The 19,594-nt window shown below is 36.1% G+C and overlaps 3 protein-coding genes across 3 annotated transcripts; all 3 read right to left on the bottom strand.

The window, feature by feature from the left end:
* Nucleotide 1: 1 nt before the first annotated feature.
* Nucleotides 2-7,671, bottom strand: LOC126380340 (nischarin). Its single transcript, XM_050029698.1, has 4 exons — nucleotides 7,052-7,671; nucleotides 6,664-6,910; nucleotides 5,981-6,099; nucleotides 2-2,414 (listed from the first exon to the last, which is right to left on the bottom strand). The coding sequence occupies exons 1-4, from the start codon at nucleotides 7,490-7,492 to the stop codon at nucleotides 1,824-1,826; spliced, it is 1,398 nt and encodes a 465-aa protein (XP_049885655.1). The 5' UTR covers nucleotides 7,493-7,671; the 3' UTR covers nucleotides 2-1,823.
* Nucleotides 7,672-10,513: 2,842 nt separating this feature from the next.
* On the bottom strand, nucleotides 10,514-12,412 carry LOC126380380 (THAP domain-containing protein 2-like). Its single transcript, XM_050029765.1, has 5 exons — nucleotides 12,060-12,412; nucleotides 11,622-11,796; nucleotides 11,409-11,522; nucleotides 10,902-11,039; nucleotides 10,514-10,692 (listed from the first exon to the last, which is right to left on the bottom strand). The coding sequence occupies exons 1-5, from the start codon at nucleotides 12,128-12,130 to the stop codon at nucleotides 10,522-10,524; spliced, it is 669 nt and encodes a 222-aa protein (XP_049885722.1). The 5' UTR covers nucleotides 12,131-12,412; the 3' UTR covers nucleotides 10,514-10,521.
* A 3,264-nt stretch (nucleotides 12,413-15,676) lies between these two features.
* On the bottom strand, nucleotides 15,677-18,775 carry LOC126380304 (snRNA-activating protein complex subunit 4-like). The gene has a single exon (XM_050029630.1). It carries the CDS (start codon nucleotides 18,611-18,613, stop codon nucleotides 16,217-16,219), a length of 2,397 nt encoding a protein of 798 aa, XP_049885587.1. The 5' UTR covers nucleotides 18,614-18,775; the 3' UTR covers nucleotides 15,677-16,216.
* Nucleotides 18,776-19,594: the final 819 nt, after the last annotated feature.

Here is a 19,594-nt window from a genome sequence, read left to right as displayed (position 1 = left end):
GTTTCATTATATACATCATTTATTTATTATCCATAAAATGTTACGCAATTAAAAGTTGGTTCCTTACATTTAGGTACAATAATAATAATGGCCCCGATTCCTGCAGACACCTCCTAATTTTACTTTAAGTTGTACCTGTCATTTTCTTATCCGCCTAAAAGGAAAGGGACGGATGATCAACAGCTCTTAATTTAGGAAGAATGAGTAAATGAATGAATATCCCGGGCGAATCAAAAAGGTATCTTGCTGGTATGCAAACCGTTTGACGTGTGCTGTCAACATAATTCTGTCGGATTATTGGCCAATGTAATATTTTGAGAAGGTTGTTTTAGATTTGTGCTTAAAATTGACGTGTGTTCCATAAATTTTATGTCGATTACCCGTCCTTTTCCTTTTCGGCGGATAAGAAAATGACAGATATAACTTAAAATAAAATTAGATGGTGTTGACAGGAATAAGCACCATTGTTTACATAAATGTAAGTATAAAATACAAACTATGTTTGTGAATAATATAACATTAAAGCTAATTATGAATTATTATCAAACATCTGTTATCGTCATTAACAATAATACTTTTGGAATTAATACTAATAACTAATTAAATGTTTCACAAAAACACAATACAAAAGTGTCATATCATAAACGTATACAGGGTGTTAGTGAGATCGTAACGAAAACTTTGAGGGATAATTCAGGCCATGATCCTAAGTTGATATCGAGTGGAATGTTCCGTCACAAAAGCATAGAATTGAAAATAAATAAATAAAAAACAAAAATACTTGAATTTTGCGATGGAAAATCCCACTTGATATTAACTCAGAATCATGGTCTGAATCACCCTCCTCAGTATTCGTTACGATGTTACAAACACCCTGAAATTAACGAATGTTGCAAAACATGTCTTATTCACTAGCTATGATTTTACTTAATGTCTCTAAAATTATGTGGTTCATTTTAATATCACAATATTTTACAAATCAAATAGTTATACATATACAAACATGTTTCCAAATGTTTTACACAAGTTAAATCAGATGCAAGTCAAATTAGATAAATAAGTCAATAAGGAATACGCATGTTATGTTTTTAATTAGTTCTAGAAATAGCATTTCGGCGAAAATTATTTGGCAAACTTTCACTTCGCAAACAATTATTGGCATAATTTCACTTCCCAACTGGTTCCCTTGGCAAAATCATAAACACGCGCAACAGACGAAGATACACGCACACGGTGGAAGATATGTGTTGTGCCTGGGTGTAATAACAAGGGTCTTCATTTATACCCAAAAACAAAGATAAAAGTTGCTTATATCTGTTATCCATGAAATTAGGTTAAACGAAAGCAAAACTGTACAGTGCCATTCATATTTTTTTGAGAACGTAGCCTGGAAAATTGCTAATCGATTTTTTTTTGGGTGTTCATACAAACGCCAAATGTCATACCAAAATATGCGAACTCATTATCAGTCAATTTAGTTAATCTAGTTGGGAAATAAAACAGATGCATAACATTTTCACGCAAAACGTTGGCTGGCAATCAAATCGTTTTGGGAAACATTGTTTGGGTAATGAAAATTTGCGTAAAAGCGGGTTTTATTAACTAAGTTATTTAGCATCACAGGTATACAAAAATGAAAGAACTTTAAAATTATAAATCAGTATTTAGGTTAAATTATTTAAATAGCCAATATTATTCATGCATATTCACTATTGCATTATTTATTAAAATAAAATAATGAGACTTATCAATTCGCCAAAGGTACAATATTTAGTGATATAATTTAATAATCAATTATAATATTTATTTATAATACTCATTTGTCAACTTTTATTGAAGCTATGACTGGTGTTGCTGTTTTGCAAGAAACTGGGTGTCTTTCCCTCCTTCACAACGCGCAGCGCTTGCAGCACCCTGGCGGTGTCCAACTCTTTTTCGGACGCTTTCTCATTGTCCAAACAGATCTCCATCATTCGAGCGTTGAACTGCTCTATGACCTTCACCCTGTAGTCTATGGAAGACGCGACAGGATTGGCTGTTAGCCACAGATACTCTAAACAAGGCAGTTTACAAATATGTTGTACTTCCTCCACGTCATTAATGATGTTGCAGCTCAGGTCTAGGCTTTCCAGTGAGTATAGTCGAGAGAACCCTCGCAGTGTTTCAACTTTGTTTTGAGACAAATCGATTTTTACAATGTTACCTATTTTTGCGTGCCAGTTTTCGCAAACGGAGAAGTTGTTGAGGGAGAGGTTGAGGACCCGGAGCTGGTGCAGGCTGGAGATGTCGCACAGCTCCGACAGCTTGTTGGAGGAGAGGCTGAGGTGCTGCAGCTTCGGCACTAACTGGATGGCCCAGTCCACGCTCTCGATATTGTTGCTTGCGAAGTTGATCATCGAAAGCTTTTTCCATTTCTGTGAACAACGAAATATGCGGATTACGTATTGTGTGGTCGTGTTAATTTAATAAAGGATTTGATAAGTCACTGTGATCCCTGTTCGCCGGCTTGCTTTACAAATAGGGAGCGCTGGTTAGAAACCTGGTACCGGACGCGTAGGTAATTAGAAATGCCAGTTCAATACGTCCCTGGAGTAGTGGAAGAAGGGTTTCCAGGCATTTTTAGCGAAAAACGGATTACCGCAATCTGTTATCGGTAATCGATACGCCAGAGATACATCCATCGCATATAAGTATCAGTTTCCCGTTGACAATCAGAATTAGGATAATCTCTCTGCTTTCGCTTTGAATTCCTAAGAAGATATACTAATATATCACGTAAGGTTGACGAGTATAAAGAGGGTTACTAGCACATTTTAACGCATATTATCCTTTTTTTTATTTATTTGAACCATAAATTATACATTTTTGCACATAACATTCTCTCACCAAACTGACACCAGTATTTAGACGTCGACCATAGTAATTTGCCGCACTAGGTTGTCTTAGTTTATTTTCTCGGATTCTTTTCGTTCGGTATTTATTGGTTACTCGAATTTTGTACCCATCGCTATAGTAATTTGTCCAATGCGGCTTTATAGGTTGACTTTAGGTCCAATGGAAGTATCTTTAGGTATGTATACAACTTATTATAGTCACCCTTGCAATCGCCTAGACATTCTACTCCAGTTAGTTACCGCCTGGGAACGTATTGTAGTAGGGTTTCCGGGCGTGATTTGCTAAAAACAAAATCCTACTCCAGTTCGTCTCAGCCGGCGGGGACGTATTGAACTAGCATTTCTAATTACGCGTATCAGACTCGACTTGCACCAATGAGTCATTCATCTATCATTATGAGTCATTAATTTATCTTAAGTGCAGTTTTCCCTAAACACAGTTGATTCGGCCATCTTCTTCTTATCTTGTGGGTTGTGTGGTGGAACACCAACCTGGTGTCAGGGTTATTACTGAGCCGCCAAAAGCCCCTGACATGGCTCATGTAACGACTACATACGATACGGCCTATGTAGACGGCGATACGGTATATTATGTTGGTCTAACAAATAAGCTCCATCATCAGATGAGATTGTGGTCAAACGCACGCGTATTTTACTATGGAAAAACAGGCTTTTCTGAGTCGGGTTTAAGTGTTCCATTCGTTCGATTAGGGAGGCCTATTCCCAGCATTCAGATTCTAAGCTACGGTAGGGATTGAAAAAATTCAACATTAAATTATAAACCGTAGTATTATAGCCATAATGTAATTTATTAGAATGTAGAGTTAACAGCGCAATTAGATATTACATTAAATAACGCCACATGTGCGACCTATTAGCACATTGATAAGGCATTTGTTGATAAACTTGACCGGCGTGACTCATTGGCCTTATTACAATATCTAGATTTACTAGGTTACGTGTATTTGCATTCGTTCTGCTCATATTGATTTCTGGGGGTTCAAAACTGCCACATTGAAGCAAGCATTGCCGCTATTTGACATTTGTCGACATTGGCGCTGATTCCTGTACACACCATCTAATTTTATTTTAAGTTATATCTGTCATTTTCTTATCCACCGAAAAAGAAAGGGACGGGTAATCAACAGGTATAAAAATTATGGAACACATGTCAATATTAGGTAATTTTTTTAAAAACCATTCCAAAATTTTATATTGGCCAATAACCCGACGGAATTAAGTTGATAGCGATTGCATACGATCGAGATGCCTATTTTATTCGCCGGGGTAATTCATTAATTTTAAAATTAACAGTTGTCAATCATTCGTCCCCTTCTTTTTCGGCGAATAAGAAAATGACAGGTCTAACTTAAAATAAAATTAGGAGGGATCTGCAGGAATCGGGGCCATTGGGCACTTAATTTTATATGCGCAAACGTCAAAGTGTTATATTACTTTTTAGATGAATTGCTTCAATATGACCTTTTTACAGCTACTGGTCATCTGTAATCGCAGTAAGTATACAATAATAAACCACAATAACAGAAATTCGACAGGGCCCGCAGAATATCAGCGTCGTAGCTCACGCCGCGGCTTATGCTGAGCGAGATCAATCAATCACAGGTTGCAGGTTGTTGAAAAACTGATTGGTGGGTGGAAGCCACTTATCCAATACGAGCCTCAATCTAACCTTGAAGACTCCAGTTACACTATTGTACAAATTGAAGCTGAGTAATCAGTCCCCTTCATATGAAGAAGGATGCAAGCATTTTGCTATACATCACTTTGTTCAATAACCCAACAATATGTTTTGTGCAGTCATTAGGGAATGAAATCCCGATCTCGCGGGATCTCGATCTCGGGAGATTTCATCTAATTTATTTACGTTTTTTATTTTGATTTTTTTGGGATCAATCCCGAAGCATAAAATAGTGAGATCCCGTTCGAGATTGACGAAATTGGGCGAATTTCCTTGAGTAGATACTTTTGGTCTCGATTATGCTGATTTCCAAAGAAAACTTAATTATTTAGTTAGTGGAAGAATAAAGGTTCTTGTTTACTTTAAAACTAAACCTCACTATCACAAACTAGCAGTTTTGATCGTTTTCAGCCATCCTAACTTTATTTTTTTTTATGAACTAGACAAGATCCTGAAAATTTCGGGATATCGCGGGATCGATATTTCCAATCCCGCGAGATCTCGAATTTGCAATCTCGAGTCGGGATTGCACTCCTTAGCAGTCATATGCAGTTCCCGCGAACGTTCCCACTTTGGGAACCTTTCCGGCAGTAAAAAGGCGCAAATCCTGTTTAAAATGAACTTTCTTACCTAACTTTTAGGCAGATAGGATCAGACTACAAGAAAGAACAATTTAAAAAAGAAATGTAGCCAGTGTCCTTACTATTAAAGAGTTTTTAGAACTAAATAATGGCGATTCAATATATACAGTTATTGGTAAACATAGAAGCAGTTTTATGTCTCCAAAGCACAGATCATCTTACCATCAGACAGCCTGTAATGTCTTAACCAAACTAGAGGCAACAAACGGATTTCTGTGATTACATCTCCATCGGGATTAGAACTCGGGATCTCGTAAGTCCAGCAATCAACCACTAGACCACAGACCATTCACTCTTGGTAAAAGTTTCAGGTAGATCATGGTATAAGAAGACCAGGTATCCTCAATCCTATGTCAAGCTGCTATTGCTAGCCCTTTGATGACGTATTTGTTACCACTGTGTTACCATTAAATTGGTATCTCCAACATTCCAAGGATATAAAATTTAATATTGAAAATTAAGTGAATTACTGACTAATGTATTTAATTACTATTACTTGTCACATATACGAAAATCATTAAAACTGTAAGTAAATCTTTTACTAAAGGTTCAAAATTTCCTTGTAAAGTAAATATAAAAACATTGGTTGTGTGTGAGTAATTTATTTTTTACAAAATGGCAACTTATGGTGGGATGACGTCAGCTGGGCTAACCTTGAAATGTTAGCTGTCACTTTTGAGCATACCTGGTCTTCTTATATCATGGTTGAGATAAAGCAATTCTTTTTGTATTTTTGTCATGCTTACCACTGTATCGGCTATACTAGACGGGTCCTTGTGAAGAATATCAACTAAAAGAAACTCATTCAAGGAAACTACACTGGCAATCAGCACCGACAGGCTGACCAATGTGTCACGAAGGCCTCCTGAAACAAAAATAACATAGACTAATGACAACCTAGTTAAATGAAACACTTTTTACAAAACGTCAAAAGGAAAGTTTTTTCGGTGTTTTTATGGAAATACAGTCCTCTGATGTCTTCAATGAAAGCTGTCAAATGGCATACTCATTGTTACTTAATTCATAAATAATATTCAAAAATAAGTTAATAAGTAAAATGAGATTGACTTTTGATCCTCTTTAACTTATCTCTGACCCAGTCAAATACCCTATACTGATTTATGTAAAATTATTAACATTTATGGCAATATTTTATGCTAACCAAGGTCAGCTCCATATGAAATAAGAACATTGCAAATACAGTATGACATCACGATAGTTGCTGTTTAAATCATGAATCAATATAAGAGATAAGGAATAAAGGATAACCTTGTAAAAACATAATACAAGGAAATGTTACTATGCTTCACTATGTATTGAATAATTGGCATTTCTAGAGGTTCTAATGCAATTAAATATAGAAATTAATGATAGTGATCTTATAGAAAAGTTAAGTGTATTATTACAATAAATATTAGTAAAATCTCACCAATGCTCTGTATGCAGGCCATAGGAACACCAATAATTTTCAGATCTATCAAAGATTTGAATGACACCAAATCAAATTGTAGTTCATTGGGTACAATATTACTGGTGCCAAGTTTCTCATAACTTCCCTTGATGCATAGTATCTGCAGTTGGGAGCAGAAGTCCAGAACATGACTGAAATCATACATTTGGTCTTGTTTCTCAGTTGGAGGACACGCAATTTTTAATCGTTCGCTTATTGCATGCAACTGTAAAAAAAAATATTACCTGTGAGTTTTACGTCATTTCCTAGTTGTTATCAGTGGGTGTAAAAGAATATGAACAATTGCATGACTGCAGTATAGAAATTTCCATAATTAATATGTAAGAAGTGAATCATCACCACTCACCTCCAAAGGTGTAAAACTGTAGGATTTTCCCACTTGTAGCATCTTGTCACCTTCCAGGAAAAGCTTTTTTGCCAAATCTTGTAGCAGGAAGAAAATGTCATATAAGTGGAAATCCAGGAAATGGGCGAATTCCGACGGCATGGTCAGCCTTAGGTAATTGAAGACATTTTTGAGGTATTCGTGGAGTGCTTCCCTTCTCTGCTCAACAAATTTAGGTGTTTTGTTTCGAATTACTTTCTTTGGAGGAAGCAAGTCTTTAGCGACGCCATGGTCGGCCACGAGTCTATTGTGCAGGTCTACAAAATCACTGTACCGATGCCACACGTTCCAATTCACAGGTCCCACTTTAACAGTAATTTTGTAGTAAGTAACGTTGTCTCTCGTGCAGGCCTCGTCGACACACACAGTGGCCTCGGTTCGGTGGTTGACGAACGATGACATCTTTAAACAGGAGTTGAATATATCCTAGTATTGTATAGGTTTTACATACATTATAGATAGTAATTAAATTATAATAATTCACCACATAACCGTGACGCAACGCAACATAACACGAACGAAACCACTTATTGCAATAAAACAAAATGAATGAATGACGAACTAAGACCTGACCAAATAAATATGAAAAATGACAGCAGCTGTTTTTTTTTTTTTTTTTGTTTTGGTTTTCCCGTAGACAGAGAAACTAATAGACTAAATCACCGTGTAACCGGGTGTGAGACAGGTATAGTTTTTATAGGTATTGCCACAAAAAAAAACTACCCATAACCAGGGTAAACTTTACTATGTGGAAAATATGACTCATTGAAAGGATATTGCCACATGGTTGGTAAACTGTAATAAGCCACGTAAAAAAAAGTCTGTATACTTTAAAAATGAATACGCGTCCCGTTACAAGTCGTGCGGCCGCTGCTCTGGCGTCGCATTGTCTGCATTGAATAATAACTTGCCATTAAAATCCGCGGGACTTCTTTCGTGGCGCGGACCATACATTTAACCAAACGCAACTGTTCCTATATGAGGGACTTTAGTCACAGCCATAGCGACTATCGACAGTGGTTCAACGTAATACACCAAGTGGCCCACGTAGTCGCTGTAGTCGTCCGCGAGTGGCGACCAAATGAATTAAAGTTCAGTGAATTAAGGCAATGCGACCAAAGTCGTAAACTTCGCTTGCATGGGATAATTAGCTAATTAGCAGTGCTAAGTTGAACACCATATACAGTCCGATTTTTAACCCAGTTAAATATGGGGTAAGCAGTCTGTAAAGCTAAAAAAAGTAAAGGGTAAGAGGACGGTAGAACAGAACAATAAAACTGCACATTAATACAAAGAAACTTTGTTTAAATGACTCTAAAAAAACACAAAAATAATAAACTGAAAATATTCATTGATTACGAAACAGGGTCAATTTGTTGTACATATTTCGCACTTTTACATCAGGGTCTGATAAGTTTTTGGCGTAATGATGAAACCGAACTTTTAAATAATTTATAATTATGGCTTTCATTAAAAGCATTTCATGGCTTTCTAAAGGATAATGGTCAAACCGGTTGCCGTGAAATTTAAAAATCTCTTTATTTGGGCTTAGTTGTATACATTCCCTGATTAAAAGCATTAAAATATTTTTTGTTGACAGTATTTTTAAACCTAACCGTATGACATTTTGTCTAAAAATTCTTTCAGCAATTTCACATACATTTATTACATCAGCAGAATGATATCGCAAACCGCCTTTGTCTTTTTTGGAAATTAATAACAAGTTTGAATTTGACATCTCCACTATGCTACTTAAGCAATCGTGACACTTTACTATTTTGGACACTTTGGTAACAACAAAGCCCGCAATATATCTCACTACATGTTTTGTATATTCTGTTAAACGGGATGGATCTGGCAGATAGTCATGGTCTACTGAAAAATCAAGTTCCTCGGATTCGAAAGCTTCTTCCATTAACGCATCATCTCTTAAAAATGAAAGAGAAGAGTTGATCTGTTTTTCAAAATTTTTGCATGTGTATGTCAATATATTAATATTTTCTAAAATGGTACAATTACCGCTTTCTATGTTTTTTAATTCACCGTGGACAATTAGCCTCTTGTAAGCTGCCCTGAATTGCTTCGGTGAGGGGTTGTTATTAAAACCACCCTTAGACCGTATAGAGCTGAAAAAAGATTCTAAATGATCTTGATTCAATTTGTAAGCCGGCAAAAATTTTAAAACGCCATTTTCAACCAGTCTTAGATAAAGTATTTGCAAACTTTTGATGCAACATCGAAATCCTATTACACCACTTTTTCGGTTCGATTGGGTAATTTTTTGACCATTCGGCAATTTTAACTTATCAAGGTAAGCTAACATATCCTCTAGAAATCTATTGATGTCTAAAAAATTTTTTTTATTTAAAGGCTTTTGTAACCGTAAGCATTTATGTTCCGGCTATTGAGGACATCGAAAAGCTGACTTATTCTTTTTATAAAATCTACAGTTCCCGATGAGCCTTCAAACTCACTTAATTTCAATTCAGATTCACACAATTCAATAGCATCAGCAACTGAATTACTCAAAGTTTGAGCTGCTAGTTTTACCTTCATAATTTGTTTGCGAAAGTTTACATGAGCCTTTCTCAACTTATTGGCTAAATGTAAACCTTCCTGTTCTTGCAGCTGATGCAATGCATTTACATAATACCAATTTATTATACAGCCCTCATGTTCCAAAATACCTTTATCACCTAAAAGGTTTCTAAGTAGTTTAATCGGGAAAGAAACGTATTTTTTTGGTAATATCATTGATTACAATTTCAAATTCTGTATGAGGAACAGTGTCATCAAGTTTACAGCCTAAAACTTTTGCCATTGCAAAATTTGATGGACAACCATCACAAGTGACCGACACTACTTCAACATTACAGGCTGAAACTAATTTTATACATGAGGAGACTAATTCGGCTTTTTGGTCACAAGACAAGCTTTCGATGAAAAAATAACCGACAGGTATTTTCCAGCTGTCGTTGATGGCTGTGACCATAAAAACCAAAGCCTGTTTTGCTAACCGTACATTGTCGCCGTCTAAATTTGCTCCTACGTTTACTGTTCCAAAACAATCAGAACGACCGAACTCTAAACATTTTCGGATAGCCATTTCATCAAAACTAAGTGAAACGTAAGTTTCTTTCTCACTTGTTCCGACTTTTAACTTAATCGCCTCTAATGATTCTTTTGTGAATCCCGGATCTCCATCAACCGCCCTATACCAGCTAGTCAGTGTTTGAGGATGAGGAAGACAGGTGTCAAATTGTTCCCGCACGAAGGCATATGCTCGAGGGCTGAGGAAATGCAAACATAATGCGAATTTTCTAAGAGAAGGTGAAAACTTTTTCGTTTTACTTTCGACACCTACAAATCTTTTAAGAAAGTCTTTGTTGGTCGTGTCTATAGAATTCAAAACATCCCCTTCTTCAGATGATTCAGCATTCAGCAACGTCAGACAGTTCAGCATTTTTTTTTACTAAACGCCGGTTCGCTTGTTTTGCAGCACGTAGTTTTTTCAATCGAGTTTCTGACAAAATCCTTTTTCTTTCAAGCATAAGCTTTAACTTTTTCTTCCGAGGCGTATCTGTGTAATCATGTTCTTTTGGCTGAAATAATAAAAAAAAAAACATTCATTGACAATTTCAAGGCGTTAAAATTGAGAGAAAAGTGTTAGTAGATTCTTAATTCAATCATCAACACACAAATAACAAAAATGGAAAATAGTATCGATCAGAGGAATAAAAGTGGCCTCCCATTTTTCTATCGTTATTGTTATCATTAAATTCTATCGTTTCAAACACCTTGAATAGTATACCTCGGTTACTTGAATTTTTCTCCTTTTAGGTGCATTAGATAGGGATGTCGGAAACTTCCTTTTTGTTACTTTTGTCACTTTAATGTCACTTTGTAGAATTGAGGACTGCGAGCAACTTGGTACAGAAGCATTTTCCGCCTGTGAATATAATGAAGTTTTTTATTTTTCTGACTAAACAGGTGGATTGGTTTTATGACCATGAATCAGACATGAGCAAATTAACTTGATTGGGACAGCATATTTAAAATAGGGTGATAAGAATATTTTAAATAATATTGTTTCAAATACGACAAAGGGACAGCATCCTGCCTAACATGATGGATCATCTTTATGAGCGATAGGCTGGTCCCCTATCATCATATGGTTCATCATTATCCACCTTAGAACTATGTATCAAAAGTGGCTGCAAATATATTCTCGATTATTTGTAGTTCTGCCCACCCCTTCGGGGAATACGGGCGTGGGTTTATGTATGTATGTATGTTGTTTCAAATACCAGCAGCTTACCTCGCATAATTGGATTTTCCTGCTTCTAAATATAGTTGGCAGGGATGCCGGCAACTTCACTTCACTATGTTGCATTGAGGATGGTGAACAACTTGGTACAGAAACATTTTCCAACTGTAAATAAAAATAAACTTTATAAAATATCAGTATTGATTGAAAGGTAAATTGACTTCTTCTTGGTCATAATATATCCAAGAGGAACATACAACTTACATGACAGAACTTGGTTGGGACAGCGTCCAGCTTTAGACTTGTTCTATCTCCATGTTTAATAAAGAAGTTGTCATCAAAATGCTTAGAGCATATTACAGCACTTTTAGGCGGTTCCCAGTTTGTTCTTCCATATGCTTTAACCCAACCAGTGCGTTCACGTTCTTGAAGTGGAAACCTTTAATGACAACAACATATTAATAATAATAGACAGTAAGTAATTGGTTCCACTTGATATGACTTTTTTGTGAAAATTTAGGGTAAAAATAACTGTTTGGTAGGCAACACTAAAATTTCGTGGTGATTTTGTAATTACAGAAAAAAACACGAAAAATCACCTGCAATTACACTGGAATCTCTTTCTAACACCAAATTGAAGATTTTACGAGAATAAAACACAGAAATAAAGAGTTTTAAGGTATAATTTAATGGAAATTGTACCTGTGATAGGATGTACCCGGACTGCTTCGATATGTTCTGTTTTCACACCCTAAAACACTACATACTGGCATTGTTATTATTACGCTATTGATTTTGTCCAAAAAAAATGTACTTGGAAGCTAAGAAACACTAATAAGTATTTATTTAGAGTAAAAACGCAGAATCAGTTAAATGTTTGCACACAGACTGTCATTTTGACGTTTTGTGGTCAGGTAAAAAACAGGTTACAGCGACAAGGACAAAAAAAAGATAATGCTATCCCCTTTTTTCTTACGGTTTCTGTGTTGGCTTATCTCTTTCTAGTGCGAATGAAACAAAAAACATTATTTAGTCTATTAGTTTCTCTGTCTACGGGTTTTCCCCGAAGGGTAAGGCAAAGGGAACTATGCCCATACAGCCATGTCTGACGTATTTTTTTTTCTTGATGATTAATGAAATGATGAAAGGTGATGATGATGAAACCTAAGCCCCCACCCTCGGAGTAGACTCCTACTCCGAACCCCAAACGAATTAACTCAAAAGTCCGCATAAACTTTTGAGTTATGAAGCGGCTTCCCGACACGAAGCGAAAATAGGCAGATACACTTTGTTCATTGAATACTCCAATATAATAACACTCGCGAATGTCTTCCGACTAACTTAATGCGATCATTAACCACAAAACACCACTTCGTATTAATTATTTAGATTACTCAACGAAGAAAGCAACTGTCCCGTTCCCGTTTCCCGCCGAAAAAGCCTGACAGCAGCTGTCATAACGCAACTGTCACAGTGACGTTACATTTTTTTTTGCCCATTTTTGGGTCAGGCTAAGATCATAAGACCATGCTGCCTAGTCTTCAGTACTAACGTTACATTTTATTTTTATACAGTTTATATTATCTAAACTTTTTGAGCCAAGGGTTCCGTTCTAAACAGTTAACTAAATAGAATCACGATCCAAGAAGATATAAAAGAATAAGAAAATTAAAAAGTTTTACACCCACAGACCAAGTAGAGATGCTAATTAGAGTTCGCGCCACGAACGGTATCCCACGGCTGGGATCATAATTATTCCGCTCTTTTTGGATCACGGGCGCAGTATTATTTCGTATTCTAAGTCACGGGGGAAGAAGATGGTAATAAGACTTTAGTAAGACTAACCTTTTAAAACAGTTTTATCAATATATAAAAGTTGAAAGAATGTACCAATTTGCTAGGTAGGTACAAATATACATATATGAATAGTAATTTCTCTTAGGTAGCCGTCTTGCCCCGGTATCCCCTACCTACTTTATCTATAAAGAATTTAGTCGAATCGATATAAAGTAAAATGCCGTAAATGAATATTTTTGCAATATACCTACCTACTTTATTTTTTTGTCCTGCGTGTTTCGAAAGGGACGGTTGCCGGTAGGTAGACTGTAAATAAAATGACTAGTTCTGGATTTCAAAAGGAATTTTATATTATGTTGAATTTTAAACATTACTTATACATAACTACAACTTAAAAATACAAACTTAAAATACCTAGGCTAGAGGACATGACGTCATAATTAAACGTGCTCTTAGTTAAGTACCTAACTAACTCTTAATAAAAAAATGTAAAGCAGTCGAAAAGAAAAGCGAGATTAATGTTTGGTAATAGTAGATTGGCTTCTTTATCTAGATTAAGATTATATTATTTATTCGTAGGGTATATTTAGCTATCTATCGATTCGTGGTAGGTATGGCACGAGCGACTTGACACAACGCTGTCGGCTCAAATCAAATCGGCTACTTGGCCAGCCGAATAGGTATGCTACATGTAATTTCCCATACACATTTTATTTCACGGTTATTTTATTAGACACCTAACTACATAACGTCTAAAAATAGTGATGCAACTTATATTCGCATTCGCGAAATTTCGCACTTTTTGGACATTCAAATGAGTGCAATGCGAATATTCATACGTAGGTAATATATTTTAAATATATACCTAAATAATATATTATAAAAAAAATGAAGTATCATGTTTTAAGATAAATAAATAACACCTTTGTATGCTGTGATGTTTTTATGTTGTTGTTAGTATAATACACAACGTTGAGTTCAGTAATATAAGTGATTATATTTAATTATAGATAATGGTTATAGCTTCTGCGGGGTACGAGTTAGATCTGTCAAAGTACAAATCCAGTGTTGTGACGTTCATTAGCATAATGATGTATTAGTTGAGATTAGGCTGATAGATGCTGTTCTAATAATCTAAACACCAAGACTGCAGCCTCGAGATACCTACCCGTACCTTTGCTAAATTATTGATAATTTCGCTTATAACGCGGGCTTCGACCAATAAAGCAGCAGGTATTGGAAATTGGAATCAACTTCGAAACCTTTTGGTTTCTAATAAACATACACTTAAAAACTTAATATGAAATAATACGCTTATCGTTGATAAATAAAATTAGGTAGAAAAGGAACAGATATAATAAGTTTGATCTCCAATTCACTCAATGTCAGATAGCATTTTACAATTACACCGAGAGTAAAACAGAAGTAGGTATTTACATAAAACTAAGTAGGTATGTAAGTTTTTTATCCTTACATTGTGAGTGGTGTTCATCACTTGAGGAGCTCGGTGGCGCAGCGGTAAACGTGCTCGGTCTGCGATTGTTGAAGTTAAGCATCTTTCGCAAAGGCCGGTCATAAGATGGGTGACCACAAAAAAAAGTTTTCATCTCGAGCTCCTCCGTGTTTCGGAAGACACGTTAAGCCGTTGGTCCCGGCTGCATTAGCAGTCGTTAATAACCACCAATCCGCACTGGGCCCGCGTGATGGTTTAAGGCCTGATCTCCCTATCCATCCATAGGGAAGGCCCGTGCCCCAGCAGTGGGGACGTTAATGGGCTGATGATGATGATGTTCATCACTCACACCCATCACGCGTACGGCGTATGAAGTTTAGTATAAAATTGTCTGGGAAAATTATTAATTTTCAAAATATAAGTAGGTGTTTTAATTTCTTTCATTTTTGTACATTACTAATGTTCGATAACAGTAAAACTTTGCAATATTGCTTTTCAGCTTGCCAAAATAAGACTATTTACTCATATTATTCCCTTTTCCGGTTAAACTGGTCGAACCGGTAGTCTCTTTGTTGTCGAACAATAGTCAGTGGCGGCCCTAGCAAAACCTTAGGTGGTGAGAGACCTCAACGTGGCGCCCCCTCATAATACAATAGTTTTCTATTAGGTGACCACCGAAATTTACCTAAGGTAAACCGAAATTTACCCCCCTATTCCGGTCGCAGACCTCGTACCGCCCTAGGGCCGCCGCTGTCGACAGTTAATCGATGGTAAGGATATCGATAGTTTAATCAACAGCCTCGAGCTTCCTATCGATAGGATGCTCGTTGAAAACTATCGATTGTACAATTATCGACAGTTCAGCAACACTATCTCCTATTTTTTATGATACCTAAATAAAGTTATAATTATCAAAATGATTATACCAATGTGTAGTTTCCATTTTTCAAAAAAAAATCCATATCAATTTGATTTTTGGGTTTCCATACACAGTTTCTTACCTTAATAACTACTGGGTTAATAAACTTTCAAGGCAAACTACCCAATATTTTGACTACTATATACACAATTGAGTAATATTATTTTAATCACATTTGATTACACGCTTGTTTGAAATTGTTATTACCATAGAGAAAAATAATATATTATAGGTAGGTACTACATTATAAATACAAAGTACCTAAAACAAAACGTAAACAATCGCTTATCACATGCCATACTATCTAAACTATAAACAGCACAGCTCAGTCTCTGAAGTCTTGGTTTTAGCTTGCTAGGTATCGAGATTGTTATGAAATGCATTCGGCCAAATATTTTTTCATTAAGGTTATTAACAAAATCAGGTAATACCTAACATTGCACATTTTAAAAATTTTCTTGCATATAAATAATCTACCGGGTCTGCATGACAACCGCGCCGCGCGCGGCGCGAATTATATCGAGCTCTTGAACCAGTAAACGATACGAATGCTATCTAAGTAGATGGACGTCAAGCGGCTATTGTCGAAGCGCTAAATATAATTCGCGACGCGCGCGGCGCGGTTGTCTTCCAATGTTAAATCTACAATTTTGCTAGCAAAGATCACATGATCCATGAATAGGAGCTTTTTTACTTTATATATGCTTCATCTAGATACATAAAATCGTCATTACCAACGTGACTTTCCAATGTTAAGTCTTCATTTTGCTTGGAAACATCCAAATCAATTTGGCCAGTCCCACAAACTTCTTCTGTGTGAGGAATCACAATCTCTCCTTGTGTTTCCACAACGTGGAGCTTCTCCCTCTGTTGTTTATACTTTTTTTGTACTTCTTGAGATACTTTGAATGGTGATTTGGGAGAATGATAATTTGGGGGATTTATCTTAGAAAGAAGAAACGGCCACATAAACAAAGTTTTAAATCTGTCTATGAAAATTTCTACCTGTTCTTTAAATATGGGATTCCTCTTCATCATGTAATGCATACTCATAGTACTACTCTGTTTGGTTCGCTGAGAACCGATATACGCCAACAGTTTATTAAGGCCAGTTATTGTTGCATAGGTTGGAGGAAGAACATAATCTGAAGTTTTCAATGTTTTGCCAAAAACGCCAGGAGCAAAATTACCAACTTCTATATTTTGTGTTACTTGTTTCCTTGAATAAGATTTCAAGTTCATCACAGAGGTTTGTCTTTCAGTTTCCAATAGACTTGGATATTCGTTAGCATAACTACTATCTAAAAATGTTTCCTTATTAAGATTTGATTGAAGGAAAGTCAATAGTTTGCGAAGATTTGTATCATTTATCACTGTTGTAGAACTTCTCTGTGCAATGTGTTCAGTGTCTGTAGATTGCCATATCTGTATTTCTTGCTTCTTTTCATTTTCTTTTCGAAGAGTTGCAATAATTGCCTCATCTAAAACATCATCTGGAGAGTTTCTGGTAATTCTGTTTGACTTTTTGGTGTCAATTTCGGATTGTATTCTTATCTTTAGTTTTTGAATGGCTTTATCTAAGTCTTTTGAAGATTGGCCTCGATCCAGATGACGCGCGCCTCTGCGAGGGGCCTTCGAAATGTCTTTATCAGGATACTTTTTCATAAATTTATTTAATGTTGAATATCTGGCTCTTAGCTGTGCCCTAGTCTTATCTGGGAAAAATTCAGTCAAAGATGCATAATTTATAAAGGAAGAATCTTGATTTGCCATCAATTCAATTAGTTTTCTGTCTTCATTTACTTTCCAAACTGTTGAAGTTTTTGTAGTGTTGTTCTTGTGGAGTACTTGGTAGCGTACTCGCAACTGCGCTGCAGACCGTCCAGGAAGGTATTTCACTATTTTCTTGAAATTTTGACCAAAGTGCTCAACACTAGTGAGGAGTACAGCATCCTCCTCAGGCAGAAATCTCCCTTTCCTTTGTTCCTGTAGTCTTGCATATTTATTGTAAATTTGAATTTTGGTCCTATTTTCCATACAAGCTGCAACTTTACTCCAAGGTATATGATCATCTTCCTTGTAGTATTCAATCAGTCTTCTAAGGTATTCCTCTTCTTCTCTTGTCCATTTCCGGCCAATGGCATTACCCATGTTAGTTCGGTAATACACAAAACATTGATATGGAGTTCTTCCAGTATTCAACTCTTTAGCAATTTTATCCCAGTTCTGTAACCCATTTAAATGGGCTAGTTCCTGTAACTTGTTATGTTCACGTCTATCCCAACCTTTTTTATTTATGGAGGGATGTAGAAATGTTTTCCAAAGTGAACGGTACTCTTGAGCAGAATGTCGTTGATTTAATGCAGTAGCAATATCATCCCAATCATATTCTTCGTCAAGCGGCAAAGCCAATTTTTTGCTCATAGGCATTTTGTCTACAGCACTCAATCGTTTTTTCAGAACAGCAACTTGTTTACCTATTTCTTTAGAGTTTTTTACTTTAGAGTCTCTTTTTAACTGGGCAATTTCAGATGTCAATTGATTCTTTTTAATATTTCGAGACTTTGTTGTAAGTTGCTGAAGAAGTTGCTCTTTATCCTTAACTGTCCACCCTGGTATTGATGTTATTTCAGAAAAATCAAACATGCCAGCCTTCTTTATCATAATGGTATCATCATTATCTGGTGCAGGAAAATTGTCTTTATCTTTAAAGTAGGGCTTCCCACATGTTAAATATCGGAATATGTTTTGTTTGTCTTGTTTTTCTTTACCTGAATTGGTGGTTATAGATTCGCGGAGTTCTTTCTGCCTCTCTCGACATTCTTTCAAGCGACCAACTAGAACTGTTTCAAGTTCACAAAACTTATCAAAGCTTAATTTGTTGAGTTTTATTGCTTTATCGATTTTCTCTATTTTGTTGTTTAATTCTGATGCTTCCTTACTTGTAGGCAAGGATCCAAGTGAAGACTTGTCTGCTTCTATAATAGCTGTTAACTGCCTCAACTCTTGAAGTTGCACTTCCTCATTCTCAGAGTCTGTTTCCATGTTGGAAACTTCACTAGTAACACAGTGCTCCTCTTCCTCCATGCTTTGAAACCGCTACCAACACAATCGGCGACCGGGCGAAATGAATATTATGAGAAATTAATATTTGTTTTGCGCATGTCTTTAACTTTAAATTCCAAAGAGCTTTAGAATCAATAAATGCAAGCCAAATGAAAACAAAACATATGTACGTTTACGTTGTTTTTTTTTTTTTTTTTTTGGTTTGGTTTTCCCCGAAGGGTAAGGCAAAGGGAACTATGCCCATACAGCCATGTCTGACGTATTTTTTTCTTGATGATTAATGAAATGATGAAAGGTGATGATGATGAAACCTAAGCCCCCACCCTCGGAGTAGACTCCTACTCCGAACCCCAAACGAATTAACTCAAAAGTCCGCATAAACTTTTGAGTTATGAAGCGGCTTCCTGACACGAAGCGAAAATAGGCAGATACACTTTGTTTATTGAATACTCCAATATAATAACACTCGCGAATGTCTTCCGACTAACTTAATGCGATCATTAACCACAAAACACCACTTCGTATTAATTATTTAGATTATTCAATGAAGAAAGCAACTGTCCCGTTCCCGCCTCCCGCCAAAAAGCCACGTTTACGTTGTTGTTGTTGTTTAAATTCGCCTTATATAAGGCAGGCAACGATCTAAGGACCATACAGCCTTGACTTTATTCGAAAATCACGATCAAAATAGGCCTAAGCTTTGCCTTCAGTTTTTCAATATCCAATGAATTTACATGACATGACGTGACGGACGAAAGGCAAGTCAAGTCAGTCAGTCCACCTAATAAATAAGCTCAGAACAATAACTAAAGCATAGAAGGAAGGCTAAAATAGCAACAGAACTCTATAATTCTGCTCTACTTTATCTTACGGAACCGGCGTAATGTTAGACAAAGACGCATATACAAAAATTGTTTCGTAATTTCGTAGGTTGTCACAAGTTTTTCATTGCCTAGTGTTGGGTTTCACTTTAGTAATATGTCGATAAAATTAAATTTACTT

Source organism: Pectinophora gossypiella, chromosome Z, assembly GCF_024362695.1.
Source record: "Pectinophora gossypiella chromosome Z, ilPecGoss1.1, whole genome shotgun sequence".
Taxonomy (NCBI): Eukaryota; Metazoa; Arthropoda; class Insecta; order Lepidoptera; family Gelechiidae; genus Pectinophora; species Pectinophora gossypiella.
Note: the sequence above shows the minus strand (reverse complement) of the source record. Positions and strands in the feature narration are given on the sequence as shown.